The 13,804-nt window shown below is 35.2% G+C and overlaps 1 protein-coding gene across 1 annotated transcript in view; it reads right to left on the minus strand.

The window, feature by feature from the left end:
* LOC113050755 (cytoplasmic protein NCK2-like) overlaps window positions 1-13,804 on the minus strand; it is a 45,719-nt gene that overhangs the window by 8,453 nt on the left and 23,462 nt on the right. The window contains exon 2 of the mRNA XM_026214033.1: window positions 6,245-6,486. Within this exon, the coding sequence (XP_026069818.1) occupies window positions 6,245-6,470 (226 nt within the window). The 5' untranslated portion in view covers window positions 6,471-6,486. The remainder of the gene's footprint in view (window positions 1-6,244; window positions 6,487-13,804) is intronic.

Genomic DNA, 13,804 nt, shown 5'->3' on the forward strand with positions numbered 1-13,804 from the left:
AAATACGACTTACAAATAATGATTCTATTCCAAGGCTATCATACACCATTAGAATAAATTACATATTGTAGTGATTTTCTTTTTCTTTTTTTGCTTCACCGAAGAAAATACATACAGATTTGGAACAACATGGTGGTAAATAGTGATGACAGAATTTTCATGTTCAATTTCCCATCTCTAAAGAGCTCACTGTTTTTTCTCATTCAAAGAAAATACTATCTTTATACACTGATAAGAAAAATACAACAACACCTGGAAAAGACAGTAAAAGTGCAAAAAAACAGGGAACGAAAGACAGATGAAGGCTGCCAGAGAAAGAGTAACCTTGTCACAATGGATGAGCAGAGGGGAGGTAACCTTTACAACAACAAATCAGGTGCAGGGATTAAGGCAGGAGCAGAGATGAGATTATGAGGCCAGCAGGTGAAAAACACCAATACACCAGCACATCTGTGTGTGCGCGTGTGTGTGAGTGTATGAGACGAGCAATAGAGAAACACACACACACACACCTCATTTATGGAGCCCATAAACACTCCTGAGTCTCACCTCACAGACAGCAAATGAGCACATTTATCAAAGCACACTGAAAGAACAAAGAGCCTGTGAGAGAGCTGTCCTCGCTCTGTCCACAGAGGATCGATAGGCCAATAGACTAGGGAAGAGGATGACAGCAGAGGTCAAGCATTGAGGCAGCCTGTATGGTCATGACACAGCTTTCGACTAATCGAAACCTTTCATTTATTTAATTATTTTATTTTTGTGGACAGTTCATTTGAAAGAGACTACGACAAAGTGCTCAAAAAACAAACAAACCGTCCAGTTTACAGTTCAGCTGGTTCTGAACAGTTTATTCACAAATCAAAGTTCATCTCAGTGTCTCACACACACCTGTTCCCCTCAAATTGTGTGTGTTCTAGTGCTAGGCCTGGTTCTCTGCTAATGGTTAAATGGAACCTTTTTTTTTCTGGCCTGGATCCTTGATTTCCAGAACAGTTTGAAAATTGACACCAACCAGACATCAAGCCTTTGCACAGTGGACTTCAGTGATCTGGTCACAATGATTCTACAGTTGAAAGCTTACTGGTTGTAAAAAAATCACCATTGAATAATAACTAACTTAAATTAAATCCGTTTCTCACAAAAAGCAATTTTTTTTCCCATTCAGACTAACTGCAGATCATAGTGCCTGCTTTTATGAGCTTTTGTGAGCTTAAAGGATAGTTTACCAAAAATTTAAATGCTGTCATCATTTGCTTACTCTCATGTTGTTATAAACCTGCATGGCTTTCTTTCTTCTGCTGAACAAACACACAACAATGACCAAACAGTTCTGCCGACCATAGACTTCAACTGTATGGACCAACACACACACACACACACACACACGCTTCACTATCCTTTTTGGGGACTCTCCATAGGTATAATGGTTTTTATACTGTACAAATTGTATTTTCTACTGCCCAACACCAACCCTAAACCTAAACCTAGCCCTCACAGAAAACTTTCTGCTTTTTTACAATCTCAAATAAACTCATTCTGTATCATTTATAAGCTTCTGTACCCTTGTGGGATTCCTAATAGGGATGGGCATTTTGGGTAATTTCTCATTTCGATCATCAATAGGTTTCAAAAACGATCAATCGATTAATCGGGGGTAGTGCTTGTGCGGGGACGGGGCATGGACATAATGGATATAATGGATATAATGAAAACAATCTGAAGATTGTTATGAAAATTAATGTTAAAAATAAAAATATGACATGAAAACCTGTCTATGAAAACATGAACACATGATTAGGACATGTTAGATTATGATTATAATGAAGCAATGTTATTAATAAAGAAGCATCTAGAAAGGAATAGCTGCCTGAGGTGAAGAGTAACTTTATATCAATAAACTGATGCTAATTCGATGACACATCCTATGATAAATCAGATTACAACTTTACAACATTACAACTTGTTTCAGCACAATAGGATGCTAAGTTATGCTTTAAACAGAAAGAGAGAGAGAGCGCGAGCTCGTGCTGTGATACGTTTTGATGACAGCACGCTGAAAGATGGGCAGGACAGAATTTAATATAGATTTCTATAAAGTTCTCATTATAAAATGTACGCCATATTTGTGCTATATTTTCATCTACGTTATGAAGTGTAATAGTTGTAATTAAGTATTATTTTTAAGTTATTAAGTTTTAGGTTATTAAGTTTATTAAGTTTTATTTTCCATAAATTCATAAATGACCTGCGCCATATGAATTGAATTATGCCCACAAATATGACAAAAAAAGCTCGGCTGCATTATTATAAAATCAGTAATAAAGTAATAATAATAATAATAATAAAACATCTAAAAGCAATATAATCATTATCGGGCATTGCATTTGAGCATGAAACTAATCACTGATATGCAGCGCTTTCAGCATGTAATAAATGTTAATGTTAATTAATCAGATGTTGGCTAGCTATTACAACTTTCATCTGAAAAGAAATTGCCAATGCAGATGTGAACTTGACCGAAAGTGTAACTCGGATCGCGCTTTAAAAACACAGAAGTACAATAAATTCACATTCTTAGACTACGTTAATGTCACTATTGTTATTTATTATTAGAATGTATTCTAATATTTCAGCAATATTTTGTATTCAATTTGCACTTTCTGATCAACCAAAATGTTATTTAACAGCATGAAAATCACTGATGATTATCGCTAAATAACTAAATTCAATTTTAAAAATATTTATGATAAAAACTATGACAAACAGCCTCGACAAATAACATATAGGCTAATTCTACTTTCATTATTATAATTAGGCTGCAAATATATCCAATGCATTTTTATTTTATAAAGACTATTTCATTATTTGTCTGTGATTTAAAAATGAACACAAATTTAAATTTTCTTTTTTGCTACTTTATTAAACTGTTTTTTTTTTTTTCAAAACATTGTCTTCCAGTACAACTTTAGCAGTATATTTTAATCCAACGGTGCATCTGAAATAACCAAAATTAAAAACATAGTTTTTAAAAGATAAAGAAAAATGTTCAACAAATTTCAACCAAACAACTGTTCACAATTAGGCCAGTGGTGGAAAAAATTCGCTCCGCTGGAACAGATGTTACAGGAACAGCCAGGTACCACTGGGCAAGTATGCTTAGCTTTGTAAACCGATTCTCATTTACCTTCCACCACAGTCAAGGAAAATTTTTAATCCTTCTCTGTTGACGAAACTAATGGGAAGCAAATCTTTCACCACCATTTCAGACGCCAGACATCACTATGTGACTTTGGGTCCATGATTCTGACATGTCTTTTGATGCATCCTCTGGCAAGCTAACCAATCAGAACTCAGGGCGCCACCCAAAGTCCAGCCATAATCAATCAGAAAAAAAATATATATATATAATGTGATCATCGTTTACATGATCAATCATCACTGTCGCAGTCGAGTACTCGAGTACTCACCTCTACCATTCTACAGTTTGCTTCATGTGAATCTCTAATATATATACATATATAAGATTTGAGCTATACACAATGAAGTCCTGGGTGGCATTTTATTAAGAAGAGACATTTTTAAACAGTTCATGTACACGTTCAGCAAAGGTCGGCCCAATGACCAAAAGAACTAAAAGCCAACCAAGAGCCATCAAAACAACTATTTTACAATGACCTTAAATGTCACTGCAGAGGTTCTCACCTCCAACCTCCCATTTCCTGTCTTCGACTCCATGCAGACATTCATGTGTCAGTAATTAAACATAGTATGTGACATGCTTTTTAAGGAAAGTGAGGGAGGGGAGAAAAGGATGTTCTAGAGAGGTTAATGTCAAAGGGGCAGTTAGCTGGGGCCCCTTTACCCTGACAGGGAAGGGGTGGTGCAGTGTGTTTGTGTGTGGACAACTTGTAAACAGCTGTCAGCAGGATAGCAAAATGGAGTGGAGGATCCTAATTGCTCTGTCTGTCTCTGAAAGTGATGATATTGCACTGAACAAACATCTCTCTCTTTGTGTAGATATCATGATGGCTGCCACCTCTATGAATGTAGGAAGCCATATATGCTATCAGTCAAATGTTTGGAATAATTAAGATTTTTATGTTTGTTTTTGAAAGAAGTCTTTAATGTTCACTAAGGCTGCATTTATTTGATCAAAAAACAGCAAAACAGTAAACAGCAAAAAACAAAATTTGTGAAATTACAATTAACTATTCATTATTTATTTTTAACTATTATTACCATTTAAAAGAACAGTTATTTTTGAATATATTTTACAATATAATTTATGCTTGTGTATTCAGCACAGATGCACTAAACTGATCATGTTACATATCATATTTTTGTATAACTGCTAAAAATTTAGCATTGTAATAATAAATTATAATTTATATTACAATAAAGTTTTTTTTTTGTAATAATAATAATATTTTTCAATATTACTACTGCATTTTAGATCAAATATATATAATACATAAAACAATTTTTTTTCCCTTTTGACCAGTTAAACTTATGACCAGTAAGTGTACATGAGCTTTAAAACAAATTAAATCAGTAGTCTTTCCTTTTTTCAATTTAATTTCCCCATGAAACGTGCATGTTGTTGATAGGAAGATTAAACAGGACGTCGAGGAAAAGATGCAACTGCCATTTGCACGGCTCATTTCCTGCCATCTGCATGTCAACTGCCTTTAGCTTGTTCAACCCAGGTGGTTAAACTATAACCATAAGTGTAACACAGAAGAATCTCCACCACAATAACAACAATAATCAACCATGCTACTATAAACACAAAACCACAGTGAAGTTTCGGGGGGCTGCAACTCACGACTATGCAAACAGCATAACAGCTCTTAGCAAACCACCATTAAACAGTAAAAAAAAAAAAAAGTCAATGTTGTATGTTCGGCACTGGAAATTTGGGACACATTAGTCTCCACTTCACAGCCAGGAGAGTTGAGGCTGACTACACTGAACATGCACACTCAATATGCCCCAAGACACAGCTGATCGATTAGTTCACCCCTCTCCCCTGTGTGATTAGCGGCTGGGAAACTAATTAGGTTTTACAATGAAAACCTTTACATTAGTGCTTCCCGCTTACACACCCTTCATGCTGAATATTTCTGAAGGCTTCGAATTTCTCACATGAAAATAGGGATTAAGTCAAACGTATCAGAGGAATGGAACTATCCTGAACTCTCATAATTGGGAAAAGAAAATCTCGTAAAAATAAAATGTATATTTAAAAAATGATGCAGAAGATGCAGAAGAAGAAAAACATCCTCAGGGATCCTTCTCCATATCAGTATTTTAAAAAGTCATGTGGTGGAACCAATGCAGAGAAACAAACAAAACAGGAAATGATATCGTCATGCAAAACCCTGCAGACTCTCATGACTGTGCGTCAAGGTCAATAAATCTTTTCAAATATTAACCTTTTCATGTCAAGGTATGTTTAGCTGATAATCCTGATGATGATATTCATTTATTAAATCAGTTTAAAAAAATAACAACAACAAAAAAAGTATTTTACCTTGGAAAATACACTACTGTTTAAATGTTTGTGGTCAGTAAGGTTATTTTTATGTTTTTGGAAGAAGTGTGAACCAAGGCTGCATTACGTTGATCCAAAAACACAGTAAAAAACTAATTAAACTAAAACTAAAAATATTTAGGTTTTCTATAAATCATTCTAATATGATGATATGGTGCTAAGATAATATTTCTTAGTTTAATCAATAACGATGGTTTCAATATTGTGCTGCTTAATATTATTTATTTTTTATGACACTTTTAATGATCCTTTGACTAATAGAAAATTCAAAGGAACGCAGTTTATTTTTTGAAATAGAAATATTTTGTAACATTATAAATGTGTGTACTGTCATGTCTGATCAATTGTGATGTATACTTTATGGAACAAAAAAAAAAATTTAATTTCTTACTTTTAAATAGTGTATATTTTGGAATATAATGGTGTACATTCAAATTTATTTAAGCTGAAAAGAAAATATTTTTCATTTAAAATGTTTAGTATCCTTGAGAATAGTTTTTAAACCCATAAGAAACTGACATGAATCCAGAGAATAAAGAGTATTTCTAAGCATCTGCTTTAAACTGGACATTCTTATTTGTCATTATCTCAGGATTTCAGGATATTACAAAATCTTACACAGCCGTCATCCTGACATTACTGGATAACCCCTTTATTAAAGAAAATCTAAATATATATGTCTCTTACCAAGTGTATCTTTGAGATTTTTCACCAGAGAGCCTTTCTTTAGACTGTTCTTGCGTTCGACGTAATTCGAAGGAACGTAGCCTGTTCTGTTGGATGCATTTCGTACATGCCACCACGTTTTTGAGTCATCCAGGAGCCACAAGCGCTCATTTTTCCTAATGTCAAGTTCCTGGTCTTGCTGTGCCGCATAGTCCCACTTGGCAATAACAACTGCCTCCTCTGACATCTTTCATGGAGTCCCTCTGTAATATAAATAAAAGAAGAAATTAGAATCCTCGGCTACCATCTATCATAGAATCCTCATTTACCAAAAAGTCAAAACTTTAATATAAGCTGAAAGATATTCTGGACTCCTGAACACCCATGAAGATAGTCTTTCTCTTGTTAAAACTAGCATGCAGCTCTGGTCTGGACAGTCTCTCTCTAGATGCTGAGCAGCAACCGCAGGAGTGACGGGACGGATCAAGAGCCCAGCAAACCTGGAGGTAAAGCCGGTTTCTGAACGAACAGCTCTAAATGTGTGAGTCTCACTCTTTCTCTCTCTCTCTCAGACACATGACAGAAGGGCTACATTTATACACTACCCACAAACAAACAGCTTTTAAAGCCTCTCCTTTTTATGTTCCCATCTAAAAAAAACACAGTAAATTATTCAGCAGATGCGAGAGAGAAAGAGAGACAGATATTGAAAGAAAAGAAGAAAGTGAACAAAAATATGTTCATTATATTCCACAAAATGACTACAAGTAAAGAGACAAGGAAATACAGCTTTAAAGCATTCGTTCACCCAAAAATGCAAAACCTGTCATGATTCACTTGTCCTCACATTCCAAAGACTTGTTTTCATCTTTGGAAAACAAATGAAGATATTTTTAATATTCTCAAATTTAAATCTGTTTTTTTTTTTTTTTTTTTTATGACCTAATGACCTAGTCTGTATTTGTGGCTGTTTGTCCTAAGGAATTAAACATTTTTTTACACAATAGATTACATAAATTGAAGTTTGTAACATACTCTATTAAATAACTAAGCAACATCACCTAAATATCAAATAGTGTTACTTCTTCTATGAATTTATCAAAGGATTATAGTACTGCATAAAAAAAAAAATAATAAAAATTGGATGGAAGTTGGAACTCATAAATTATAATCATGTCTATTAACAAGGCTATAGCAAAGTCCCTTTGAAATACAAAGCTTCAGTCCTTAGTGCACATCTCCAGAACATGCTCCAGAAAACATGCTCTTTTTCAATAGCAACCAGGACTTCTAACAGCAGCTGCAGTGACGCAATGACTTTAATGATTAGTGATTGGCTCTTTTATTCAGAAGGCGGGGCTTCCTTCAGTAGGGAGGCCATATTGAGTGTTGTAGTTTTCTCCATTCAAAACTGTATGAGTGACACGTCTTGAGTATTCTCAAGTATGTCTGCATGGCAGTTTACACTGAACTATCTTGTGGTGTTAAAAATTTAAAATCGTCACAAGAGCATACATTTCTAATCCTAGATTGATTCTTTGCATAGCATAAGAAAATAAAAACATACATTTTTCTATACATTGCTATATGCTAAAGCATTTCTCAAACTTATTCTTATAAAATCACCATAGGCTGCATTTAAAGAACATAAAACATATATTTACTTAGGCATTTATTGTATTCATCTTTCAGTTCAAAGAGTTCCTAACCATTTTATTATTGAAGCTGCATAAATGAAAACTCTTTTCAAGTTTTATTTCAAGAGTGAGTGTGTGTAAGTAAGTGAAAGAGGCTTTATTGGACTATGACAGTGCTGCTTCCTGCTCCAGAGACACTCAGTATGCTGTCGTCCAGTCACTCTGACAGCTGCCACACAGAAATGCATATGCAGGGTGAATGCCAGTCAGCAGGAGACAGAAAACTCTTCCTGATACTGCACACAAACCCTGGCCACTTTCATTGTTAAACAGCCCCTTGCTTGCTTCATCACTGACGGCAGGCTACCTCATTCATACTGCAAGCACAAAACGATGAAATGCAAGTGTCTTTAAATGGTAGGCCGCCTGTATCAACACAAATCACAGGTCTTTTTAACTACACTTAGATTCAGATACAAAACGACAGCTTACAAAAAGCAACAAGCCTCAGGTATAAACTCAGCTATAAATGGCTACTTTAGAAGTTTAAGAGCAAACAAACACAGCAGTCATCGTTCAAAACTGTTGCCAGATCTCCACGTTCCACTCTCACCCATCCCCAGCGGAGTAGGGAAACTTGTCAACTCACAGATAAAGCTGTCACATGTGTCGACACAGGCTGATACAATAACATTGACTGCCTGACGGCCAGCATTTTAAACAGCGAGGCATAAAATCTCCTCTTTAATAAACATTCAGGTCTCCCCCGGGATCTTTCCATTCCTTGTGTGGTGTTGAAAGAGAAACTCACCATGAGTGCAGAGCGGAAAACATTTTTTGTTTGCTCTGACACTCACCTGTCAAACAGGACTCCTAACACATGGGGTCTGGGTAAATAGAGGACATTCAGTGCTTACAATGCAATGATATATCCCTCTTACTTAACCATGGCGCTAAGCTCATAAAGCCACATTGTCTAGGTTCTTAATCTGGTTATGTAACACGATTATGGATCCAAAATCCCATTTTTAAAAGCATTCATATTGAGGTGGAGTGGTTAAAAATCAATCTCCATTACCACTAAATACAGTGCTAATGACGGACTATAGGAAGGGCAGGGCTAAGCAGATGATTTCAAATGATATTACGACACAAGTACCATGGCCATCAGTTTACACACATGCTTAATTCACACACAGTGAATCATTGCTGAAACTATGAATAATCCCTGTCAGATTCATTTTTGGCAAGATGTACACGTCGTCATCTCTTTTAAAGGTCCCGTTTTTCATGCTTTTTTGAAGCTTTGATTGTGTTTACAGTAGGGGTGTAACGATTCACTTGTTTTCTCGATGCATCGATTACAAACCCTGTCGATTGATATGCATCGATCTTGAAACATTATTTTTGAATCGTGAATCGCCGATCTTGGACAGTAATCGATTCAAAATGCTAAGAATTGAATGAATCGCGATTTCTATAGCGATTCAATGCTTTCAAAATGTATACACATTAAATTACTACACGCACAAATTAATGGAGACCTTGAAGTGTGTTCGTAAATCGTGCCTCTTATCTGTCCTTCACGTGCTCCACTGTTTCACGCCTGAGACTGTCACAGGATTGCGCTCGCGCTCCGTTCGTCTCTGACGCAGCTGACGTGTGATCTATAGGACTCGTGGCCAGTAATGCTAACGTGAATTAGTTTTACTTTTCTATAGTTTGTCAATGGCTCTCTGCATCTTACCGATGGAGTTAATGGAGCCGTCGACAGCTGTATTTATTGCATGGACGGAGCAGAAATGTAAGTGTCTAAATCATACGCACAGATCCATTGAATGATAAATGTTTTTAAACAATGCGGATGAACCGAATATACGAAGGAAACTTTTAAAATTTACCACAGCATTAACAACGACCTTGAAACAAGAGCGCGAGATTTATCTGATAATCAGATGCATGAAAGTAGTGTTTGTTTCATTAGCAAACAGACATCTGGCGCGTTTTCTCTCAGAATCATTCGCTGATGGAGAGGAAAAGTTAAATAGAGATGAAGACGTTTTCACACTGAAAGAGAAGCGATCTCGCTCTCATAGACGTGCTAGGCTATATCTGCAGCTAAACTGAATAAAAGCAGAATGAACTGATGAAAAAAAAAAAAAAAAAAAACACAAACAATTTATGAATGATGCAGTGCTAATTGACATTTATTACAGTACTGAAACTATAAAGTATATTTTCTACCTTATTCTGTGCAGAAAATTTAAATAATTGCTAATTAAATGTAGCCTAGTATATAAAACAATCATAAAATTGCCAATAGGAAAAAAATAGCGATTACAAATGATTGATTATTGTCCAGCAGTGTATTTGATTTATTACAGCGAATTAAAAGTAATTAAAAAATATATAATTATATAATAATAATAATATAATAATAATAATAAGAAGAAGTAGTATTATTATATAGTCTACATACATAAAATGATTGTATTTGACATTTCTGTCACTTCTGAAATTATGGCTACGCCATAATTTGGTGTGACAAAATGTTAGCTTATACATAATACTCTTTAAGCTATTTTTTTAAAACTTGGCTTACATACATTTTTACGTATGCCATGTCGCATCATTAAACTAGCATTTAACAATGGACAAAAGTTTTTTTTTTTTTTACCTATGGTTCTCTAACCATAAGTGCTATTGTAATTTGCCCCCTGACTAAGCATTTAAAGAATTTAGTAGAAGCATTTAAATAATCCTGTGAATGCACTTAAAGAATGCAGAATCGAATCATTATAATCGAATCGAATTTAATTGTGAATCAAATCGAATTGAATCGTTCTAAATTTGCAAAAATCGTTCTTGAATCGAATCGAAAACTTATGAATCGTAATCGAATCGAATCGCTGCCTTGCCAAAGATTCACAGCCCTAGTTTACAGTGTGCAATATAACATGTGTTCATGTTTCGCGTGTAAAAAACAAACAAAAAAAAAAACAGTATTTTCTGTATACCTCTGTTTTCACGGTCCTAAAAACGGGCTGATGACTTCCTTGTTCTATGAAGTCCCTCCTTCAGAAATACGTAACAAGTTCTGATTGGGCCAGCGGTTCACACTGTGTTGTTTTTCGACTCCAGCTTAGAGCACGCTGCCCTCCTGGAAATGCGATTGGGCTAGAACGCACGTGCTGGAGATGTACTTATAAATCACAGGAGCGTTTTTACTGAAGAGATGGGCATGAAAACCGCATTCAATTTTTTTGCACAGCTAAACAGCGTTGGCCTTTGTGTAATAAGTTACAGAAACTGTTAAACGCACCAACTTAAATAATAAAATACACTAACCAGACAAAGAGGGAACTGCTCCATCTTTCAAAAATAATCTTTGTGCGAATCCGGCATTAAACTGAGCGAGATTGAGGAAGCTGTCCTCAGCAAAATGTGCTGCACATAGATTTACATTTGGATTATAATTTTCGGAAACCGAGTTAAACAAATTGTAACCATTGATCTCTAAGTACAGCATCCCTGGGAAGCCCAAACAAAGGTGATTGGACTCAGAGATGAAAATAACAGCATTTCGACGACATGGCAACAAACACAAACGTAACTCTTCCTCTACTCCGTTGGAGCGTACCAAGACCACACCCCCTTTTTTATGTGTAAAAAACTGTTTAAGTGATGTCATTACTGCAGGAACTAGAGGGATGTAGTCCAAACGGGTCGTTTTTTTAGGCGAATTCTGTTAAATAAAATATCTCGCTTGGCATTCAACTTTGAGCTTTAGAATTTTACAGATATTATTTATATTCTAACAACAACATTACACACTAACTAAAGTTTAAAACATGGGATCACGAAGAACAGGACCTTTAAGTATTTATAGCTGAAAACCAAAACTGTTGAGGTATGCAAAAAAAGGGACTGTATCCATGGAAGGATGCATACTTTAAAGGCCACAAGGATTAAATCAAGCATTGTTAACCTAACATATGTACCAAATATTTGTTAACATAATGGTTGTACCAAAACCATTTTGGCTAAAACCGAAATTTCATTCTTTGCTGTTCCGGCTGAATATTTCCGGTGCTGAAATTTCTGTGCATCACTGTTGGAGATTGTAACAGAGCAAGAGTTGCTATGGGAGCTTTGGTTTCACTCTCATTTTCAGCAGATGTCCCTCAAAGAGGCAGCTGGATAATGAAATCAGCTGAACAACTCAAGAGCACTTGAATTTCCTCTAACAAAAGGGTGCACCAGTCCCAGAGCTTCAACAAAGGACCCTGGCATCTCAATCTTCTCTGAACACCTGTTCTCTTGTCAATGCCTTCATAGTGTACAACTGCTTAACACACAATATAGCACTCTACCTTGAACTGTGGAATATATAATGTGAAAACAAATTAAAAGATGGAAGAAAAAGATGAAATTAAACTAAAAGAGAGGGAGTTTCACTGTCCTTATCCATTTGGTTAGTCAAATCCCATGTGTGCTGTGGAGTGTGTATTGAATAGCAGCCACATTTTCTTTTAGAATCTTTTAGAAGAGACCGAGGCATAGATAAAGAAAAGATACTTAGAAAGATACTTTTTTGAGTTGCCTGTGCTCTCAGATCCTATCTACATCTGCAATACTCTCACACAAACCACACATCTAATAACACAGTAGTCCAGCTCTTAAAGCCACTGTCTTCATCTCTATTGCTATTATTCTAAACTTGAGCCGATTTAAGGCTCTCAATCTATTTATCTCATTATGACAGAAAGTACAGAAAGACTAAACAGGACTAGGGTTATGAGCTAGGTTTACTACATACAAAAATTTCAGGAGCTGATACCAGCAGTGACATTTCAGAATTTGAGACAACTAAAATAAATATTATAAATATACTATAAATGACAAGATATATTTTAATTACTTTAATATAAAAACCTACAATATGTTCAGTAAAATTGTTTAAGGCTGCTGCATTTATTTGATTCAGAATAAAGTATAATTTTTTGTAACAATATAAATATATTACAATATGAATATATTATCGCATTGTTGATGATGAATTAATAAAGTATATAAAAAACGTATATTAAGTATAAAAAAAAACTATTATAAAAATACTATATACTCTATATACATTAGCGTATATAGTATCTAATATTTTAGTATGCATTTATTATTATTATAAGTACCATATTTTCCAGACTATAAGTCACACTTTCTTTCATAGTTTGGCTGGTCCTACGACTTATAGTTATATTAATTTATCAAAATTAATATAACATGAACCAGGAGAAATGAACCAAGAGAAAACATTACCGTCTCCAGCTGCGAGAGGGCGCTTTATGCTACTCAGTGCTCCTGTAGTCTACACTAAGCAGCATAGAGCACCCTCTCGCGGCTGTAGACGGTAATTTTTTCTCTTGGTTCTTGGTTCTAAATAAATGTGACTTATAGTCCAGTGGGACTTATGTTTTTTTCATCGTCATGACATATTTTTGGACTGATGCGACACACCGATACTTAGGTGCGACTTATAGTCCGAAAAATACGGTAATAGAAAGATGGGAAAAGTGACGTTTTGGGGAAAGGTGACATTTTGAGCAATGTGGCTCTTCATCTGACAATGTAGAAGTTTAAAAGTAGCAGTTTATAGTCATACCTGAGTCTTGTCTTATGAAAAGCTATACAGCTTAAAATGTCACCTGTGGTGAGAAAAAGAAATAAAACATTTTGGTCCTTTTGGACCAGTGATGTGCCAACCTTTCCCTCTTTTTACTGTTTGCATTAACTGAGCACCCTCACTGAGATTTTTGTTGCCCGTCAGATGAGTATTTTAAAATCATCAATTAAATCATCACTACTTATTAGTTTGCATGATAGGACTAGGTTATATGATCCCAATATTCAGCACCATTTAGCTGCACCATCCTTGACGTTTTAATCT

The sequence above is a fragment of the Carassius auratus genome, chromosome 31 (assembly GCF_003368295.1).
Source record: "Carassius auratus strain Wakin chromosome 31, ASM336829v1, whole genome shotgun sequence".
Classification (NCBI taxonomy): Eukaryota; Metazoa; Chordata; class Actinopteri; order Cypriniformes; family Cyprinidae; genus Carassius; species Carassius auratus.